General features: G+C 33.0%; 2 protein-coding genes across 2 annotated transcripts; one reads left to right on the forward strand and one right to left on the reverse strand.

Moving 5' to 3' along the window:
* The first annotated feature begins 1,305 nt into the window (after positions 1–1,305).
* Positions 1,306–13,101, forward strand: LOC123697526. Its single transcript, XM_045644070.1, has 2 exons — positions 1,306–1,427; positions 11,399–13,101. The coding sequence occupies exon 2, from the start codon at positions 11,402–11,404 to the stop codon at positions 12,737–12,739; it is 1,338 nt and encodes a 445-aa protein (XP_045500026.1). The 5' UTR covers positions 1,306–1,427; positions 11,399–11,401; the 3' UTR covers positions 12,740–13,101.
* A 3,253-nt stretch (positions 13,102–16,354) lies between these two features.
* Positions 16,355–21,127, reverse strand: LOC123697546. The gene is made up of 4 exons (XM_045644090.1): positions 21,108–21,127; positions 20,660–20,912; positions 19,362–19,469; positions 16,355–18,510 (listed from the first exon to the last, which is right to left on the reverse strand). Exons 2-4 carry the CDS (start codon positions 20,910–20,912, stop codon positions 16,355–16,357), a joined length of 2,517 nt encoding a protein of 838 aa, XP_045500046.1. The 5' UTR covers positions 21,108–21,127.
* Positions 21,128–21,402: the final 275 nt, after the last annotated feature.

Below are 21,402 nucleotides of genomic sequence, written 5' to 3' on the forward strand. Positions count from 1 at the left end.
TTATCCATCAAAAAATATCCGAAACGTAATTCAATAGGTAATGAATGTTCGCAATTTGTACGATTGGAAGCACGCATCATATTCCCAAAACATAGAAACCCTTGACCTTATTAATCCTTACATTTGTCGGATTTGATACAAAATCAGCCACTAACGAGCATATTGATTCCTTATAATGTATTTAACCACTTCTATATTCAACAGATTATGAAAGATATGACGATATCTCTAAATATAGAGCATTGGAAGTGCTTTGTGATATTAAACAAATCACCCGTAATTTGTTTCCGTATTTGATTATTTTATTCATGAAAAAAGGAAAGAATTTAATGGAGATGGTACCTAATAAGCTAAAAATTAAACGTGAAGGATTTTTAGGTCAAGGATTATGAGGAGTGAAATAAAGTTTCTAAAATAAATGTGATGATTTATAATATAAATATCGCTTCTGTTTCTTTTTGAATCGTACCACGTTGACAGTTAGAAACCTTAAAATAGTGCTGCAGTCGTAAATCTGCAGTCTGGAAGGCCAATCGAAGTGAACAAAATCTAAACGAATGTGTAATTTATTGCACTAAACTATAAAAGAAAATAATATTATACAATATTGTGCTCTACCTACAATCTACATCTGAATGTAAAACCGAACCCTCATTAAATTAATAAAAATGTACTAGATTTCCGCCCGCGGCTTCGCCCGCGTTTGCAAAGGAAAACCCGCATAGTTCCCGTTCCCGTGGGATTTTCGGGATAAAAACTATCCTATATATTAATCCAAGTTACCCTCTATGTGTGTGCTAAATTTCATTGTAATCGGTTCAGTAGTTTTTATGTGAAAGAGTAACAAACATCCATACATCCATACAAACTTTCGGCTTTATAATATATATTAGATATGCCGAGCACACGTGTCAGAAGTGAAACTTCTTTGGCGAGATTCAAAGATACCAAAATCAGGCGACTGAATGACGTGACGGTATTGTCATAACACGACCTTGGAATTTTACTCTCAACGCGCCTTAGGAAGTTCCACTTCAAAAATAAATACGTTTAATACTAATATTTACTAAATAGTTTGAATACTATTCTTAACCTTTAGGAGAGTCACCACAGATGTTAAAACATTAAAATAATAGATATACAATTATACATACATACATATTACATATTATATACATATTATCATATCTACACAGGAAAAATAGCTCTATGTCTAGACACAGGGCTATTTTCCTTGTCAAAAGATTGGTCAAAAGTATGTGACCCACATAGGGAAAATGTATCCCAAGAACAGTCTTCAATTATTATCATAATATAATATTCATAGCCATTTGGTAGTGACAGTCACTTATGTGGTAACTAGCGTGTCGAGAGTGGTGGCCAGTTGCAATATCGTGGTGAAGTGAGGTGGATTGTTCCAAGCAACGGTAGGTTTTATTTGCAAAGGAATATTGTGTTTTGTGCTGTGTTTTGTTTTAAGTTTTTATGCGCCTGCGCATGTTTATATGGATTTGTGTGAAATTGTTATTTTCTAATTTGTGTGCTTCCAAAAGTTACGATAAAATTAGGTCATAGGAAAGTAGTCTAAATTACTGCGCATCATTTATTAGGATTCAAAAATTGATTTTTCGTTATCATTTAAAATTCCAGAATTAATTTACAATAATTTTTTAGACTTTAAAAACATTTGTATTTCGAATAATTTTCGCACCTTAATTTCAGTAAGCAACTTCACATTTTTACAAAAAAAACGTCAAATAAAATAAATTTGTGCTTATTAATTAAAACTTTTCTCGGAAATTAAAAGCCGTATAAATACGAATTAATCCCCAAAAGATAAAAGACTTCATTATTTCCAGAATATTGGTATTAATTGCGCATTGATGATTAAAAATTAATTATCTCTCTTTTGAAATTAAAATATAAATGTAATAATGTGGTTAAATTTTATGTACAAAGGGCAACTTGTACATTACCTTAACCTAGAATCTTGATCAATGCATATATCTATTTCACACTAGCTATAAATAACGTAAGGTAACCTATATGAGTAATAAATGTTTAAAAAATTCTATAATTGTATGCAAAAACCTTCAAATCACAAAATTTATTTTACACAAATACGTTACTTATCTGTTGCAGTGTTTCTTACGGTAAAATATATAAAAAAATCAAGTCAATAATTAAGTCTTATGCAGATATTATTTAAATCAATCTTAGTTTAGATGATATCATATACTTATCTAGCTTTCCGCCTAGGGCTTTGCCCGATTTCTTTAAAACCGAATAAATTATATACTAAAACCTTCCTCTTGAATCACTCTATCTATTAAAAAACCCGCAACAAAATCCGTTGCTGAATTTTAAAGATTTAAGCATACATAGGTACAGAGAAAGCGACTTTGTTTTATGCTATGTAGTGATAATTCATACCTTAGATATAAAAAAAAAATATTCTAACATATAACGAGTATTCAGTTTAATTAAAGCAGCAGTTTGATATAACGATCAGCATATTACCGTTCTACTGTAGAGGATTAACCAGCCTTATGAAGGTTAAGCCTCAACCGCGCTCACAGCGATTTAGTATAATACTAGTGGTCCGCCCCGGCTTCGCCCGTGGTACCTACATGTTTAAACTATCCTATCTCTCAAGTTGGATCGAACTGCACATGGTGTGCGAATTTTATTATAATCGGTTAAGTGGTTTAGGAGTCCATTGAGGACAAACATTGTGACACGAGATTTATATATATTAAGAAAGATTATGGACACTAAATTGTTTAAAAAAGTCTGCTAATTATGTAGCGCTTTTTTTATTGATTTTTTCCTTTTTACACACTTTCTTTCTTTTCGCTAGTAGGTATAAATACTATTTTCCTTGAATCCTGATGAGTCAAAAGCTATTTTTCGATATGATAGGTCATGTTCACTTTAATTAAAAAGGATTTAGGATATAAATAAAAACAAACTAAATAAACGATACTTAACGTGCCTAAACTAAGGTAAGTAGTACAATCTATTTTAAGTATACAAAGTTTAAAAAAATGAGCAAAAATTAGTAAAAATAAACGTGTCAAATTTATAACCTTTTTTGAAGCCGATTAAAAAGTTACGATAAAAATCAAAAGTAGCAAATCACAAATCACTTCGAGTGCCCTCAAAAGATAAACGCGGGTACTTGAAGAAATTCAAATTAAGTCGCTTTACGCCTACCTGTGGGCTAATTGAAATGATTTCAATAACAAAGACCCTCCATCCTAATTGGCAATTTCGCTTGTAATGTAATTTTAATTTCCTTTAATTATACTTTTCACCTTTACTCGTGTTTTTTGGCCATTCGATTGTAACATTTTGTTGCCAATTGCGAACCTATTGGTAAAGATGTGGCGTAAAGACGGTTTGGACTGAAGGCCTGTCTGACATTTTGTTAAATTAGTGTTTGTTAGTGTGTGTGCTGTAACAGTGTTGTATACATACGAATCAATTACCTATTGCTTATGTAGTAGAGTTAATTGTACATTTTTTTTGTATTGAATTTCTTTTTTGAAGGACTTGTCTTTAGTATCTAACATAACCGTTATTCAAATTTTACTGTACTGGACCTATAAGTCATGGAAATTCATAATTTAATTGTTACGAGTATCTTAAGACTAAACAATTACCACGTTAGCTTAGTGACCTTATGATAATCTATTCTCACACACATATTGTTATTTTTAGAAAATTGTATATGAAGCTTAATTATTGTGTATCTACATAAAAATAAAACACATTAACAAAGAAAAACAGTTCCAGTCTAAAATATTATAATTTTAGAATTTAACAGTTCAAAGCAAACCACTATTGAATAAATAAATGTTAAATCGATCATGCAAAAATTTTTTATTGCTTATCATAATCAAAATCGACCAGTAGATATTTAGTAGAGAATTATAAACAGATAGACCGTAATCTACGCTACAATTTTTGTTCCTTAAACTGATTTACAACATCAACAAAATAATTATATAGGTAGTACCTACGTACTACACTTACCATAATATTAAAACAAGTGATAACTGCGTTAAAAACAACCGACTTCAAACTTGGACTTGCAAAATTTACAAATACCTACAGACAAAAATGCTCATAAAATAAAAACTACTGGGCCTATCCGAATAAAATTTTTATGGGACCAATATTATTCGACACCATCCTGCATCGAACAAAAAAAGAATCACGTAAATCGGTTCAGAAACCTCGGAGTAATCGGTGTACATACATAAAAAAAAAATATATACCGGCCGAATTGATAACCTCCTCCTTTTTTTTGAAGTCGGTTAATGAAATTTATGAGTCTCAAAGTAAAACAGAAATTGGAAAAATATTTATATTTTTTAAACATGTACCTTAATCTTATGAATCTGAATATATTTCTAATCTCTTAATCTAACTTTACCGAATACGTTAAATTTCAATGAAAAATAATTATTATATAAGCAGGCCATTGAAAGGTATATAAAAATATGTGAAAGGTCACTGGCAGACCTTGGTACTTATTACATCGTACTTACAATTATTTAATAATAATTAGTATTATTTTTAATTAATAATAGAAGTGTAAACACATGAATGTATTGTAATGAAAAAATTCTCACAAAAGTGTGTTTATCTTGTAAATTGGAAAACAAATCTACCTATGTGATATATTAACCTTATTTTTTAGATTTAAGTAATGGAAAAAAATGTTAGCTCGTTTCGTAAGATATTCAATATTTAAACATTTTACTCTTTCCTCGTGTTAGCAAATAAAAGCTTTTATATATATTAAGTGTAGACACACTATAATAATTATGTAATATCAACTTCCACAAATTAATTCAAGTCTGACGTAACACGGGTAAAAACAGTAGCGGCACTAAGTATTCAATTAAGATCAACAAAAACAGCAAACGGATATTCATATCATATTCAATCCATTGCTGATCGTATACGAATAATTTTTCTATCAATTCATGAATTCCCAGCAATGTACATGGTGAAAAACGATATGTTCAGCTAAAAGCGCGGACAGCCTTTCACTTTCAATACAAACGTATAAATATACATGTTTTTACATCACATTGTCTCTCGGTTTCGTTTTCAATCTGTTTTGTGACAATCCATTGTGATGTGGGTAAATGACCGGTTCGATACGACAATAAACAATGCTTGTATGTAAAAAAATATATTCTTTTCTGGTTATTGTGTCTATGAAGACATTGTTTTAAAGATACTCGTACAAATTGTGGCGATAGAATATGACGTCAAGTCGGAACTTAACGACAACATACATAATATGAGGCTTGACTATCAGAGGAAGTGGTTTGTAGGTTTATATCAATCGTCCTTAATCTAATATATAAAAATCAATGCCACTTTTCGTTGTAATTCCATAACTCGAGAACGGCTGAACCGATTTCGATAATTCTTTTTTTATTATATTCCTTGAAGTACGAGGATGGTTCTTATGTAGAGAAAACGTTAATATGTACCACGGGCGAAGCCGGGGCGGACCGCTAGTTATATAATATTTATAATTAAGTAGAATTTGTGACATTAATAAACATACAATTGAATAATTAATAATAATATGTAGAGATGTTGTTATCTACACTATAATATTATAAAGAGGAAAACTTTGTTTGTTTGATTGTAATGAATAGGCTCATAAACTACTGGACCGATTTTAAAAATTCTTTCACCATTCGAAAGCTACATTATCCACGAGTAGTATAGGCTATATATAATATTATCACGCTAAGACCAACAGGAGCCGAGCCACGCGGGTGAATTCGCGCGGCGCAGCTAGTAATATAAAAAAAAGCTTGATAATTGGAATAATACATTATCTAAAAAGCAGCTTAAAGTCTTATAGAACTTATTAAATAACATATGAATTAATAACTTCTATAACAAATAATGTTATGACTATTAACAATGTAATAAATAAAAGTAGGTCACACTAAAATACTCATCTAATCATCTGCTAAGCTACATCCGCCTAAATTACCTGATACCCAACATCCTACCAATATTTAAAACTAAAAAAATGATAAACAGTATACGCTTTATACCTAAGTAGAGTAAGGTTATCAAGGAGTTCTATTAAATGTTGTTCTGTAATTAAAAAAGATCATTAATTAAATCATTATTTATTAAAAAGTATCTATAACCTTTACCAAAATGTGCCTATTTATCTGTGCAGGATGCAGATTTTTTCTTAATCTTAGTCACTCTAGGTTATGTCGAAATTGTACGGAATATAAATAACCACATACAACCCTAAATTTACTTATAATTATAATACATACTACATAATATATTCAGTGAATTATATGCATGCGTGTGCACTGTGCATATAATATCATAAGGAACTACAGGCTATAAGTAGGAACACGATGTATGATTTTCCGTTAAACGATAGATGCAATTACGCAAATACATGACCATGTACACAAATACATTGAGGTATACTGAGGTATTCACACATGTACCTATTTATATATTTCTGTGTTGTGTGTCTTATCATACAAAATCTATATTTATTTATTTATTATGGAACACACAACAATAAATACACATTACATTGTATATAAGAAGACATTATCTAATTCATTGTATCTAATGTATTTATCAATTATAGGTGTACACAACATTCACATTAATAGCACAAATCTATATGCATAAAATCGTGTCTTTTTGAGCAAAGTCGTCCTTCCCTAAAAGGATGAGACCGATTTTTATTATTTATTTTGTGTATTTTTTATATTAATCTGAAAATATATCATGAAGTATATCATATATATACTTCTTATAATTCTTAGTAACATCGTTTGTCGGTTCACCTCTAAATGTTGTATAGAATTGTCAAAGAATTCTTTGAATTTGTACTTCCGGAAAAGTAGGAGCTTCTGCATGCATAACCTTCGTATGTTTCGCTTTCAGTTGACTATAAACGATCCTTTGTGTCTTTGGTTAATGATATTGCACAATAGAATAAACGGACGTACGTACTAGGTACTTTAATAGTACAAATACGTTATTATTATAAATAATCACACGCTAATTAGGTCATTAACCTTCGCAGTTCGCTTCTCTAGTTTCACAGGTTTATTGCCTATTTTTATTGTTGCATATTTTTATATTATCATGGTATGCAGAGTAGACATAATCGGATAAATGCATAACTAACGTAAATATTTTATTTAAATTCTGTTTTAAAACATCTAGGTAAGTAATTAACATAATATACGTACGCATTAAATCTGGGGGCACGGTAGTGCTACAAGAACTAATGTATAACACAAAAGTAATGAACAGTGAATTAATTTTTCACCTTACGCCGATGTGAATGTAGCGAAATGGCCAAACCACATATTTTGACTAAGGTGTAGAGTTTGTGAAGTTAGGCCTTGTAGAGTTAGGGCGTGTAGTGTTAGAAGCTTGGCTCTACATGAGATCTGATAACTTTTTGACAGTGCGAGTCATATGGGCTCGTCTTGGCAACATTTTACATGAAAATGTTTTTGGTGGGATACAATATTGACTACTACTAACTACTAACACATGGGTGTAAACTACAATCAAATTAAGTTTTTGTTAACTGGGATTGAATTTTAAAATTTTAAATGTTTTTACTTCCTGAAGTCTTTGAACTTAGTACAAAACATGGTATTGGATATACAGCAGGCAGCAGCAACGTTTAAGAATAAATTTACGACTAGTTTCACAACGTTTTCACTAGGAAGTCTTTACCCTATCTCTGTTAAATGCTTCAAACTCGATTTAATCTTAGAAATTTATATAATGTAGTTCATACATGAATTAATCTATTTAACTAGTGTTTAAAATATCTATTTGTTACCTATGCAGATAAAACTTTGTGTGATTCATGTGATGCGTCTGCGATGTTATATCTATCATAATATTATAAAGCTGAAGAGTTTGTTTGTTTGTTTGTTTGAACGCGATAATCTCAGGAACTACTGGTCCGATTTGAAAAATTCTTTCGGTGTTAGATAGCCCATTTATCGAGGAAGGTTATAGGCTATATATCATCACGCTATGACCAATAGGAGTGGAGCCGCGGGGGTGAAACCGCGTGGAGCAGCTAGTTGTTACATAATAGCAATTTAAAAGATTTTGTACTTAATATTTTATTCATGTTCATAAGTTTGAAAATATAAAACAAAATAATACTACGAGCGTTAGTCACGAATATCATTATCAGCGATCGTAGATGAACATCAGAAATTTCTTGAAAGTCTAACAATACGTGTAATTTACTCCGAGAAAACAGACATTAATAAAATAGAATACGTAGTACAAGAGAATTCAGTAAAGGTCAAAGAACACGAAACAAGAGAGGCGCGAATTTTACCATCAATTATCATTACATCCATACTAATATTATATATGCGAAAGTAACTCTGTCTGTCTCTGTGTGAAAGATAATATCAAAAGTGAAAAAAGATTGGTTTTAACCAGATCGATGGATGTAGTAATAAGATAAGTTTCCACTTGAATTGATTTTCTTCAGCACTTCAAGATTTTTCAACAGTTTTTAACCTAGCTGTTCCATACATTATTCATATACTATAACAAGACTGTATTAAACACAACAAATATGCATAAACATAAGATTAAAATGTTCTAACCGAGACCACTTCGTACGACTTCACTCAACATATTATTAAATCTCTTTGCAGAACTTTCTCCATTGCGCTTAAAAATGTAATATTGTAAACGACAAACCGTATAACAAATTTTAAAATTATAATGTGTGTGTAAAGTTCAGTTTAGTGCAATCTTACGAGAGTATTAAACCAACAGGTGGAGCTTATTATGTAACATTGAAAGGACAAATTGAAGTTTTAATGATATAGTAAAACGTCGAGATTTCGAAGTGGAGTTGTCCTATCGTACATTTAAATACTCAGCCTCCGGAATCACAGACACAATAGAAAATCTATTGTGTCGTGGCCCGATCGGGCCGCTCGGGGCTCAATGGGTTAAATTCCTGTTTGAGTTCTTAAATCATTTAATCTACTTTAATATTTGCAATTTTACAACAATTTAAGAAGTTCTCTATTATTATCAAAACTTTATATTCAGTATATGGTAAGAAATTTGCGCTATGTTTTATCAGGTACTTGCTGTCGGTTTTACCCGCAGTGCTCCGCTCCTGTTGCTCTTAGCGAGATGATATATAGTCAATAGCCTTTCTCGATAAATGGGCTATCTAACAACGAAAGAATTTTTCAAATCGGACTATTAGTTCCCCAGATCAGCGCGTTCAAATAAACAAACTCTTCAGCTTTATAATATTAGTATAGGAATATGCATACAGAAAATGTATGTTGTATTGATCGTTATTTAACCTAACACGAAATAATTTTATTTCGTGTAATCAAAATCAATAATTCGTAAGGATGTAATAAACATACGATGTGGGAAAATATGAATCGTTATTGAAATAACGCAATAATATTGGTGTCAAAGACTATTGAAATCCAAGTGAGAAAGGCCTTTACATCATCGCGTGATGAATTTTAACAAGATGAGCGTATATTGCGTGAATTTTGTTTGTAAATGACTTATAGCATCTTCACACGATATTTATAAATAATTGCTAAAAGATCAAACATTTCAATTACGTTGGTATTAATTGATATAATTTTCTGAGTTGTTTCTTGGATGATGTGGCAATGGCTCTAATTTATTGACAATTTCAAGAAAACATAGAATGTGGCTTTGCAAAATATCGGCTTCTTGAAAGGCTTTTACTGAATTTGACGAATAATTAAGAATTATAAACAAATCCTGGAAAACTAGCATTGAACCGACGAAACAATTTCAAATTTCGTTTAGTATATTTCAAGCTTGCATTCCCTGACCTTTTTTTTCAATCTCTTCGTGTATTTTTTCGTCTATAGACATAGGTACAGTACTTTAACAAATTATATTAAAAACACACCCTTTCTAAGACTTCCCAACGTTTTCAATAAAAAATTCTCATCTGTTGATATTTTCCACTTATCTCGTGCTAAATTTAAAACTGCGATCCTTGATTTGATTAATTTTGAATATAAAAAATAATTTGCATACTTTATTACACTAATTTCTACATATAACACACTCTCTCATACATACACACACACACATACACACACACACACTTTCACACACACTCACATACACACACATACTTGTTGTTGTTCGGGTTGAAATTTGCTATTTAATTATAATAATCAATTCCCATTTGTATAGTTTTAAGTACTTTAAACACTATATCTATATTTCTTTGTTTTTGTCACTTACGTTGTTCGGATAATGGTGTACCTTGTTATTGGCGTACTTTATTATTAATTACTCTTTATTGTATTATAAGCTGTAAGGTACCTTTTATAAATAAAATAAATAAATAAACTAAAGACAATTATGTGCATTCAGTATGTACATTGTACAATGACGAATAGTAATTAAAATACAATTAACCAACGTTGCCAAATAGAATTACAAAACAAACGCGCACATGTGTGACCCTATGTCATATTATGTGCTATGTGTATGTGTGTGTTATATAACATGCATGTATATTCATTAGGATGTCTTGTTTGTCGTATAAAGAAACGTTTTACCATAATTACAAATGGGACGCAATACTGTTATATGTCAGTCTTGAAATAAGAAAGATGTGTAACTCAAGATCTGGATGATGTCTGGAAAACAGTATTTTTTTCAGTGGGAGAGTGATGGCGCTAGACATCGTAGTTACCCCCAAATGCACTTAAAATAAGCACTAATATTTTAGGAATTAGTTTGACCAAATATAACATAAACGAAATTTGTACTCCAAACTTTTTAGTTCAAAATTAAAACTTTACAATTACTACACCTTTTTGTTAAAGAACAGAATAAATAGAGTTTTTTATTCATAAATTTTTAGAAACCCTCTATTCATAAACGTTCCCATTTGTTTCCAGGGTAGTTAATAAATATAAACCTCTTTCCTTGCAAAATTTTAAGTGGAGTTTTAGGAGTTTACGGACTGATTGCTTGGTAAATAACTACCATAAATGCTACAAGGTTACAACTACATTGTAGTAAACAAACGGACGGGTCGTTTTAACTGTAGAAACAAATATAAACCCAAAAAGGTTATGACATGTTGAACTATTTCATCACTGCCCCTAACCATAGCAGTACAATGACTAATGTGAATACAACAACAGCCGCCTGTAAACAAGTTGAAAAATAATTGTTTAAATAATATTGATTATTTCTAAACTGCACAACGATACTTAGTTTAAATTATTTAAATGTTATGTGACTGCGTGTTAACAAAAAATAATATTTAATCCTTTCTTTTCAGAAAATGAAGCTGTTCTGGTGCTGTGTTGCAGCTACATTACTAGCATCGGTAGTGCATGCTGCAATAGATGTAGAAAAGACAGTGAAACAAGTGCAAAGCATACTTAAATCTAACGACTTACTGCCAAGGTTAAGCAGAGAGGAAATTTTACAACTACTCAATGATATAAGAGAAGAAGACGCAAAGACAAGTACCACCCCTAAAATAAAACAAACAACGATACCTTATAAAAATGAAAACGATAATGAAGTTGATTCTGCTACACGACCTCTAGAATTTAATTTGGTGGATGAAAAAGAGCAATTAGTTTCGGCTACTGCGACGCCGCCTAAAAAAGTGGAGAGCACTACAAAATCAAGCGGACAAACGTTAACTGTAGTTCTACCATATACGCCTAGAGATGGATCGTCTTTACAAGAGTTATATACACGACCACCGCGTGTTGAAGTTGTACAAGAAAAGGTTACTCCGAAAACGGTTAAAACAGCGAAATCCATACAAAATAATTTCAAGAGCAACTTGATAAACAATGCAAATGTTGCTAGTAAGCCCATGATGGACTTTCCCGCAGAGTTACAAGCCTTTCTGGATGCCCACGGATTAAAAGGAAATCCGGAAAAAGATCATTTCCTATTACCATTAGATGGGTTTAAACCTCTCCCTCCTGCTAAAATCATAGATGGTAATGTGCAATTACCTGAAAATATATTACTAGCATATGATTTAATTTCACCCTCTGATTTGAAAGCATCATCTAGCTCAAAAAATTCTCAAACCAGTTTCTTATTTGAACCTCTTCGACCGGAGTATCCATTTGAATTAGAAACATCAGCATCTGAATCAAAAGAGGAAGTGTTACCATTAGATTTACCAGTCCTCAGAAAGCCAAAATCCGTATCTCAACTTAATTATGAACCTATAGATTACGATTCCGTTAAAGTTATTCCTCTTAACTCTGGGCCAAATCCAATTGATCAAGATAGGGCATCGTTGGAAAGCGATCCTAGCAAACGACAGACTAATGCAACTGAAACATCAGAAAGTACAACTGTTGTAGAAACTACAACTGTCGCTTCGGACAGTAAAAGTGATGCGTCCGATTCGGCATCATTAGAAACAGATGCAGGTGCTTCGATTTCAGATCTCGAGGACTCATTTGGGGGTCCCGTACCGGAACAACCAGGAGATTCTGTACTGCCACCACCAAAGAAAAATGGCTTCTATTGGATGCTAGATTGGAATAGCTTCTTGGAAGTTGGTGACGGTGATAGCAAAGTAAACATCCGGTTTGAGCCAAAACTTGGTGACCCGCAAATGTTTTTGCCTGTCAACGTACCGTGATTGTATAAGAGGGATGAGTAACATTCTAGTCTAATGGGTAAAGGTTTTAAAAGTGTATTTAAAACTTTGATAGAGTTTAATAATGTTAATTATTGGTGCAATGTACAGTCGGAATAGATTTGAATTAATAAGATATTTGTATTCAAATAAGAATGTAAATAGATGATTTGTTGGTGTGATTGGGAGTGAAATGCTTTGATGGAATGTAAGCAAGCCGGTCACGACTGCTCGACCAAAGCGAGTTAATGAAAGTGAATGAAACGAAATCGTCGCATCGCGTGCAGCGATTTAACGACTTAGTGATATACCATTTGTACAGTTTTTATTTACGTACTTAGCGTAATAAATTCTTTATAACTCTATTTGTTTTAATTTGCATCAGACACATTTAAATAATTAGTTTAAATTTAAAACACAAAGGTAATTATTATTTGAATGTATACCTAATTGTTAAATTCTTTTAATCTGTAAAAAAATAGAAGTGAAAATTAAAATGTTGGTTACAAGACAATTATAACAAAAACAGAATTAGATGGTATTCTTGTAAACAAAAACAACAGGTCATTATTACATCAGCTCAATTTCACTATTCAAATCCAAAGATTATTTCACGTAAAGCCATATATACCAACTGTGTACTAACAAACTTAAATGAATACTCATGAATATTCTATCAATGTCGAATTAACATTTGACCTTTAGTCTTGCTATAATTTTAGGACGTTCATCATCAAATTGCTTTGAAAATTTATATAATTTACATTCAACACTCTACAATTTACAGTTATTATCATAGTATTTTTTGTAGGATAAATTATTTTTTACCCAGTCTTATTCCCCTGTGATAATGAAGATTCATTAACTTTTTCTTAAATAAATTGAGTTTTATTATAACCACCCACGACTTTGGCCGCATCAAATACCTTAAAATCGTTAAAATAACTTTTTCCTAAAATAAGATTCTATAGCCTTAGTTACTCCTTATAATAGTTTCATTCATCTTACCTTCTTAAGGGCGCATTTGAAATAGATCATAGTACAGTATACATAATGTAAATTGTAGCTCTAATAAGTAAGAGCTAAAAATTACAAAATTAAAATTACGTTTCGTAAACAAATTGCTTACCTACTTTTATTCTTTTATCCATCAAAGTCATTTGAGTAATTTCCAAATCTGTATCATTATAGGTAGGGCTCCAAAATTCAAATAGCCATTGATTACATGCTGTTGTTGTTCGACTTGCACTTTATTATATGTAAATAATGTTTGTCCAGTATGTCGAACGCTTTGAAAAAGTACTCTATAAATTTCTCACCTTAACGTATCATTTTCATACTAACAATAATATGCTCATCGATGTTAAAGCCTAAAAACATTTGAGAACTCCAATTCTCGCTTACATGAACCCATATAGTGAATTGCCGTGGACATGCGCCAAACAGCAGCCGAACAAAAAGCGTTGTAACTCTGAACTCGAATAAAGTATGGAATTAGATCGGTTCACATTGATAAAGCCAACTAAATCACTTACTGGTCTAATTTTATATCTCGGGTTAGCACCTGGCATGCAGCCAAGGTCAACTGTGACCTATATCGGGGTAGCTTGAGCGTGAACCCTGCCCCCGTACCATGATGTCTTAAAGCAGTCTTATTTCCAGAGTGGAAAAATGACAGCGCTATATAGATCGCATAGTGCCATCTCTTTCCCACACTAGATATAATACTGCTATGAGACATTATGGTAACGACCCTGGTGACGCAAAGTTTCTACCGTCATTTCGATACGTTAGCGCTCAAATGTACTGCCCGGCTTTTGGACTTAAGAAAATAAAGCGCAGTCATATTTACTGGCTCGAATAAAGCTGTCGCCAGAATGAGTATGATAGATTTCACTGCATGGCCTAATAACATACGATGCGGATGGTTTACGAGTACTACGCAGTAAAGCGTATAGAATACATTGGCTAATTTTGGAAATGCACATGAATTAAATTGATTTAACATTTTTTTGTAAAATAGCTTGTTTTAATAGCCCCCCATAGTCAACTTGGCGATACATAAAATTCCACAAATTAAGTAAACAAGACATTGGGAGAGGGTATACAATAATAATAGTCTTGCAAACAACATGATATTGTATAGCATCGTAATGTTGAGGTACATACATAGTTGGATTGAGTAAAATGCTGAAGTAATGTATACGATACTAACCTATTTATTTTAACTTATAATTATCCCTACGGAGTAGTAGAGTTTTAGAAAGATTATAAATATACACATACTATATCATAACCGTTCATGCTGTCACCCTACTGATATTGGATTATGTTTGTTGAATCAACGTCAAATGAAAAAAAATTATAATTTTACACACTTCCAAATATATAAAGTACCTACGACGCATCCGACATATTGCGTATACTTATCGTAAAATTTTACTTTCACTAAGCACATAATTACCTTTTAACGTCTTCCGCAAAACCTCAACAAGCCAAACATTTAAATATTACACATCTAAATTCCAAAGTATGAAACAAAGTTTGAATTAAAGGGCAAACTTTTGCAATGAAAAAAGTAGCTGAAAAGTGGAGCAAAGTTATAGCTCCTTCATTAATCAAAGGAGCACTTAACTTGATGCACGTCATCTCGTTGCTAATTTTTTTTTTTTGATAACGACTTATAAAAAATTTAGGAACGTAATTTTGTATTTCAATGTAGTTTTCGTATCTACCTAACATATTTGTAACTTCATTGCGAAATAAAAATAATTTGAATTTGAATTTGAAATCGTTCCGGTTTGAACTAGCTTTAATTCATCATCCATACTAATATTATAAATGCTAAAGTAACTCTGTCTGTCTGTCTGTTACTCAATCACGCCTTAACTACTGAACCAATTTGCATGAAATTTGGTATAGAGATATTTTGATACCCGAGAAAGGACATAGGCTACTTTTTACCCCGAGACATAGGATAGGTTTTATCATGGATATCCCACGGGAACGGGAACTATGCGGGTTTTTCTTTGACTGCGCGGGTGAAGCCGCGGGCGGAAAGCTAGTATAAAATATAAACTTAATGTCAGACTCGTTAGATCGAGTAATTAGAAAATTTGACTACATAGAGAATACATACTACTTAGGTAAGTGTTGTATACCAAAGTGACGGCAAAAATAAACGAAAGTAATTTTTTGGGAATTCCATTTATTGTACATGTTTATTTAAAATATTGAAGAGATTACATTATTTATTGAGGTGAACCTAATATAAAAGTAATTGTAAGACTTATATCCTAATGAGTTCTAAAATTCTTTGGTAGAAATCCTTATATAAAATAAATTATATATGTATATATTATTATTTATTTTTAACATTTTAAGAGATACTTACTATACTAGCAGAACAATTATGAACATAACTTGAAAAAAAAACTTACAGCTATTTCTAATACATAAATGAGATAAAAGCTAGACAAATTTTCACTTTCACGCTTTTCCATTAACACGTATTGAAATAATCACTATATAGTTACAAAATTCATTAAATTCACTTTCAATTAGCATTAATACATTATGAACTCTGAACGTATCATATGACCAACAGATCGTGAACAGTTAGCGTTCAACCACGATATCGTGATGGATCCGAATCTTAAGAATCCTTTTGTCTATAGAACTAGCAATAGGACCCAGGTCAATATTCCAACCCTGTTGGAGTCCGTAGTCTAAAACGAAATTTAGCAGTACCTCACACGCATGGTCATCTAATTCTGGCCTTGCATCAGTTCCAACAGGAGCCTGCGCTTTTTCAGTCAGTGTCGAACAAACACTCAGTGCCTTTCTGCTGAATACTGCTGATAATAATCGTCGAGCTAATGATGTGCAGTCTTTTGATACATGCTGGCAGTATTTGAGGTCTCCGTAACTAATAAAAACACCACTTTGTGGCATAAGTTCTACAAGTCCTGGTAGATTTCTTCTATACCTCAATGTCCATCTTGTGTCATGACGATCATATTCTGGTGGTAGAACAAAACGCCACGACTTTTCCGGTGGTTTGTTAGCATCGTCGTTAGTATGTTGATCTTGACTACTCGAACTTGTGCTTGCTGTTGCTTCAGTTAGTATTTCTTCAGGAGACTTTCGGACTTCTGGTCTCAAGTTAATCGGAAAAGTTTCATTGCCGGTTGAATTTTGTATTGAGTTAAATAGTTCAACTGCACTCAGTAAGTTTTTATATGTTTGAGCAGTCTCGAGGATGGAACTGCGTAAGTTGTTGTACATATCAGTAGTATTACGCAAAACAGAGCCCATTTCAGTGAAGAGAATTGCAAAGTTATCTAACATTTGCTGCTCTAATTTAAATCTGACATGAGTAGTAGGGTTAATTGAAGTAGTGTTTTGAGGAGCTGTTGGACTGTCTGCAGATCTACTTGCAAATGAAACACAAGTGCTGTCTTTTGTTGTCTCCATAGGTACTCTATCTGTAGCCTCGTGACCTTCATCTGAAAGTGAATCGGAATCCGAAGTTTCAGCATAATGTGCCAAAATTTCTACCGTGCACTCGTCTTTTTGAAGCGTAAGGTCTGTGGCTTCTGAATGTTTATCGCTTGCGATATTTTGCTGGATCGAAGTTAACAATCCCTTGCTTTGCTCAGTAGGTTGTTCATTCAGTATTGTTTGCGGTTGCTGTTCATTTCTATGGTTTTGTTTGCTCGCAGCTGATAACGTTTGTCGAATTGATTTCAGCAAATTCGGTACAACAGATGGCTGCAGTTTATTTGGGAGCCCTTGAAGAGTAGACATTGTTCTTGAGTTGTGAAGTTCATTGGCAACGTCGGCTCGAATTTTTGGAATGCATGTTGAGCTTAGAAGGTTTTGTGATTCCAATGGAGAATTATTTGCACTTTCCACATTTATTTTCAGTAAATGCCCCATGTCTGGAGTGGCGGTTGTGATCTTGACAACTGTGCAATTCTCAGATGATCGTAATGATCGCACTGATGAAGATCCGGTTTGTTCCGTCAAATTCGACGGATGCTGTGGCGCTTTTTCAATTTTTCTTTTAATATTGCTAAAACGTACTTTCTTATTAGGTGTCTGCATCATTACAGGCATTGCGAGTAATTTTACTACCGTATGAGTGGTAGTTTGTGTGTTATTTGAGACGTCACTAGTATGGGCTAGAGATTGGACATTCTCTAACTTTGGATTGAAGTTCGATAACAAACTTCTCTTCTCTAAAGTAGGTTCTTGATTGTTACACTGATTCGGTTGAGAGGTCCGCTCGGATGAAGTTGAAGGTTTTGCAACTAACATTGATGCATCCGCTGTTTTGCTAGAAAGATGACAGTGACTAGCGCTATTATTTTGATTGGATGATTCAATACTTCGTGAGTTTTCAATTTCGATAACCTCTGTAGGTCCGTCAAGGTCTATTATAGGTATTAGTGGCTCTTTGTTTTGCGCAGTACGCTGAGTTTGAATACTTTGTTTAGTTATCGACTTAATGTTGAAAGCAACAGCAGCTGTTCGTATCTGAGCGAGTTTCCTTGATTGGTTGTCTTGAATACCGGTCGGTTGTTCTGATTCCGTATAAGCGTCAGTAACAGATGCGTCAGATGACTGATCATCTTTATTCAGTTTTAAATGTTTCGTATCAAGTTGTTTGTACAGTTCCGGTGGTCCTGGTCGCTTGATTGATATCCTTGGTAGAGGTTTCCGTAGCATCGTTCGGGAATTCGTATTCGACGAAGATGCTGGTTGCATATCTATAAATAAATAAAATATAAGCTTTTAAAATCTGGAAATTAGAAACAAGTTATAATCGATTAGAAATGTATATGCTACAGTCAAAACCCTGAACCAGTCAATATTGACTGATTTTATCAGATAAAACCAGTCAATAAGGATATTAACCGGCACCCTTAGTCAATAACCTTATTAACTGATTTAAAGAGCAGACATTCAGTCAATATAGGTTTGAATAGATTTTAACACTTAAATCTTTCTGTAATGGACAAGTAAAACAATAGTGAGTTTTACTTGCCCATTACAGAAAGGTTTAAGTGTCAAACTCGACCCAGTAGGTTAGGTTAGGTTTGAACTGCGACCCTCACGCACGAGCCGAGCGAGCGAAGCGAGCGTGCCGTGGCAGCGGCCGGCGAGTTGCAGAACTGACTCGCTATCGTTTTACTTGCCCATTACAGAAAGATTTAAGTGTTAAAATCTATTCAAACCTATATTACTGAATGTCTGCTCTTTAAATCAGTTAATAAGGTTATTGACTAAGGGTGCCAGTCAACATCCTTATTAACTGATTTTAGCAGATAAAACCAGTCAATAAGGATATCAACCGACGCCCTTAGTCAATAACCTTAATAACCGTCAATAAGGATATTGACTGGTTCAGGGTTTTGACTGTAACATATACAACTGAAATGAAATCGTTTAGACCAATAAATACATATTTGACTAGCTTTGCCCCGCGGTTTTACTAGCAGTTATCCGCTCCTATTGGTCTTAGCGTGATGATATGTAGCCTATAGCCTTCCTCGATAAATAAACAACCTCTTCAGCTTTATAATATTAGTAAAGATTAATGAATCAATTTAATTATTACCAGGAATTCTTCTTGTTTCTCTTCCTACTAAATTATCTGCATTTTTTTCTATGAAAAGTCGTTGATTACTTCCTGTCGCTATCCATTGTTCTGCAATTTCGTATGTGTCTGAAAAAAAAAAATTCAACCGTAATTGATATAATTTGAAAATTAAATCCCACCAAAAACATTTTCATGTAAAATGTTGCCAAGACGTGCCCATATGACTCGCACTGTCAAAAAGTTATCAGATCTCATGTAGAGCCAAGCTTCTAACACTACACGCCCAAACTCTACAAGGCCTAACTTTTTTGGGGTGTATTTCTTGCACATCAGAGACGCCTTTTTTATAGCCCACTCTCTTGTCAAGGACAATTTTTTTTTATTTTTAGCTACTGAGTGGACGTAAGAGGCAGGAGACGTTCGCAACACTTCTATTCATTCATATTTATATGATCTGATCTGAAGTATATGTCTCAATATATGTCGATTAAATTTTTATTTTTTTTAACACGGAGTACCTATACATATATATATATATATATATATATACTAGCTTTCCGCCCGCGGCTTCGCCCGCGTTTTCAAAGAAAAACCCGCATAGTTCCCGTTCCCGAGGGATTTCCGGGATAAAACCTATCCTATCTCTCAAGTTGGATCGAACTGCACACGGTGTGCGAATTTTATTATAATCGGTTAAGTGGTTTAGGAGTCCATTGAGGACAAACATTGTGACACGAGATTTATATATATTAAGATATCTAGGGGAACCAAGTTTTAGATTATTAGATTAGACGTCTATGTCTAGCGTCATCAAAATTTAATTTAAAATTACAGGTCTCATACAAACTCCCATCCCCTAGTTTAAGGGGTTGGGGGATGAAAGTTACAAGTTTTATAATTTTTTTTGTTGTTTGTGTGCTAATAATAGCTTACATACAAAATTTCAGCTTTCTAGGACATTAGGAAATACCTTAAGAATTTTGATGATCATCAGTGAGTCAGTGACGAAATTAGCGTTTTTAGATATAAATAAAATCTGAAGTATAAAAGCTAATGTAATTAAAACTTAATATGTTCAATAAATCCGCTATTGACAATATATCCCGAAAATTTTGTTGATCTAGCGTAATCCAAAAATAAATTATGAGGGTTCAAAAAAACGTTGAAGCGCTTCGAGAAAAGGTAGGTAGTGCCCGTGCGCTTCGCTTTCGCTTGGCTCGTCTTGGCGGGGGCACTACCGTGCCCCCAGATCTCTTTGAAAATTCTTCGGTGATACAACACAAGATGAACTGACAAATCTAATAGTTCCAACTTACTTGACTGATATTTGATGGCAGCCATATAAAATCTCCAAGTATCACAGTATCTCTCTTTTCTCTTAACGCGCTCTTTTATAAGGGCAGGATTTTTCTCTTTGGGGTAGGCAACTACAGCCCTATCGTTCCCCGTTCTACGTAATATTATCCAGGTGTTTGGTACGCAGACGTAATCATCAATACCTTCAAAAGGTAATTCCAGGAATTGAACAACATAGAATTCGAACTCATTATCATTACGTGAACGTCGCATCTGAAAAAATACAATACGCTTTCGTAAATAACAAGTCAAACGATATTATCAGCATCAATTCACGCTGTTAATTCCTTAGTCACTAAGAAAATTCACCGTCACTAAATCACTAATATATTTATTTTTAACTTTATACTTTCTAACCTTTTATAATGTGAATAAAAACTTGTAAAAACGAAATGTTATCATTCCAACCGAATGTGCGTGAAGGTCGAGCGACGCTACTCTGACTAAAGCTCATCAACAGCTATTCGATTAATTTATTCCCGTAGTTGTATGACGTGGCCAAATGGTGGAGGAAAGACCTTGACTGATTGCGTCAACATGTCAGACTATTCTTAAAAAACTGTAAACATTATCAGCACGTGCCGGTTTTGCGAATCAGCAAGGGTTGTTGTTTATATTATTATTTGATGATAATTGTTTTATTTTAATGCATAGAATATTATAAATTAAATTTGTTTATTCATTAGGATTAATAATTTTGTAT

This window comes from Colias croceus, chromosome 14 (genome assembly GCF_905220415.1).
Source record: "Colias croceus chromosome 14, ilColCroc2.1".
Taxonomy (NCBI): domain Eukaryota; kingdom Metazoa; phylum Arthropoda; class Insecta; order Lepidoptera; family Pieridae; genus Colias; species Colias croceus.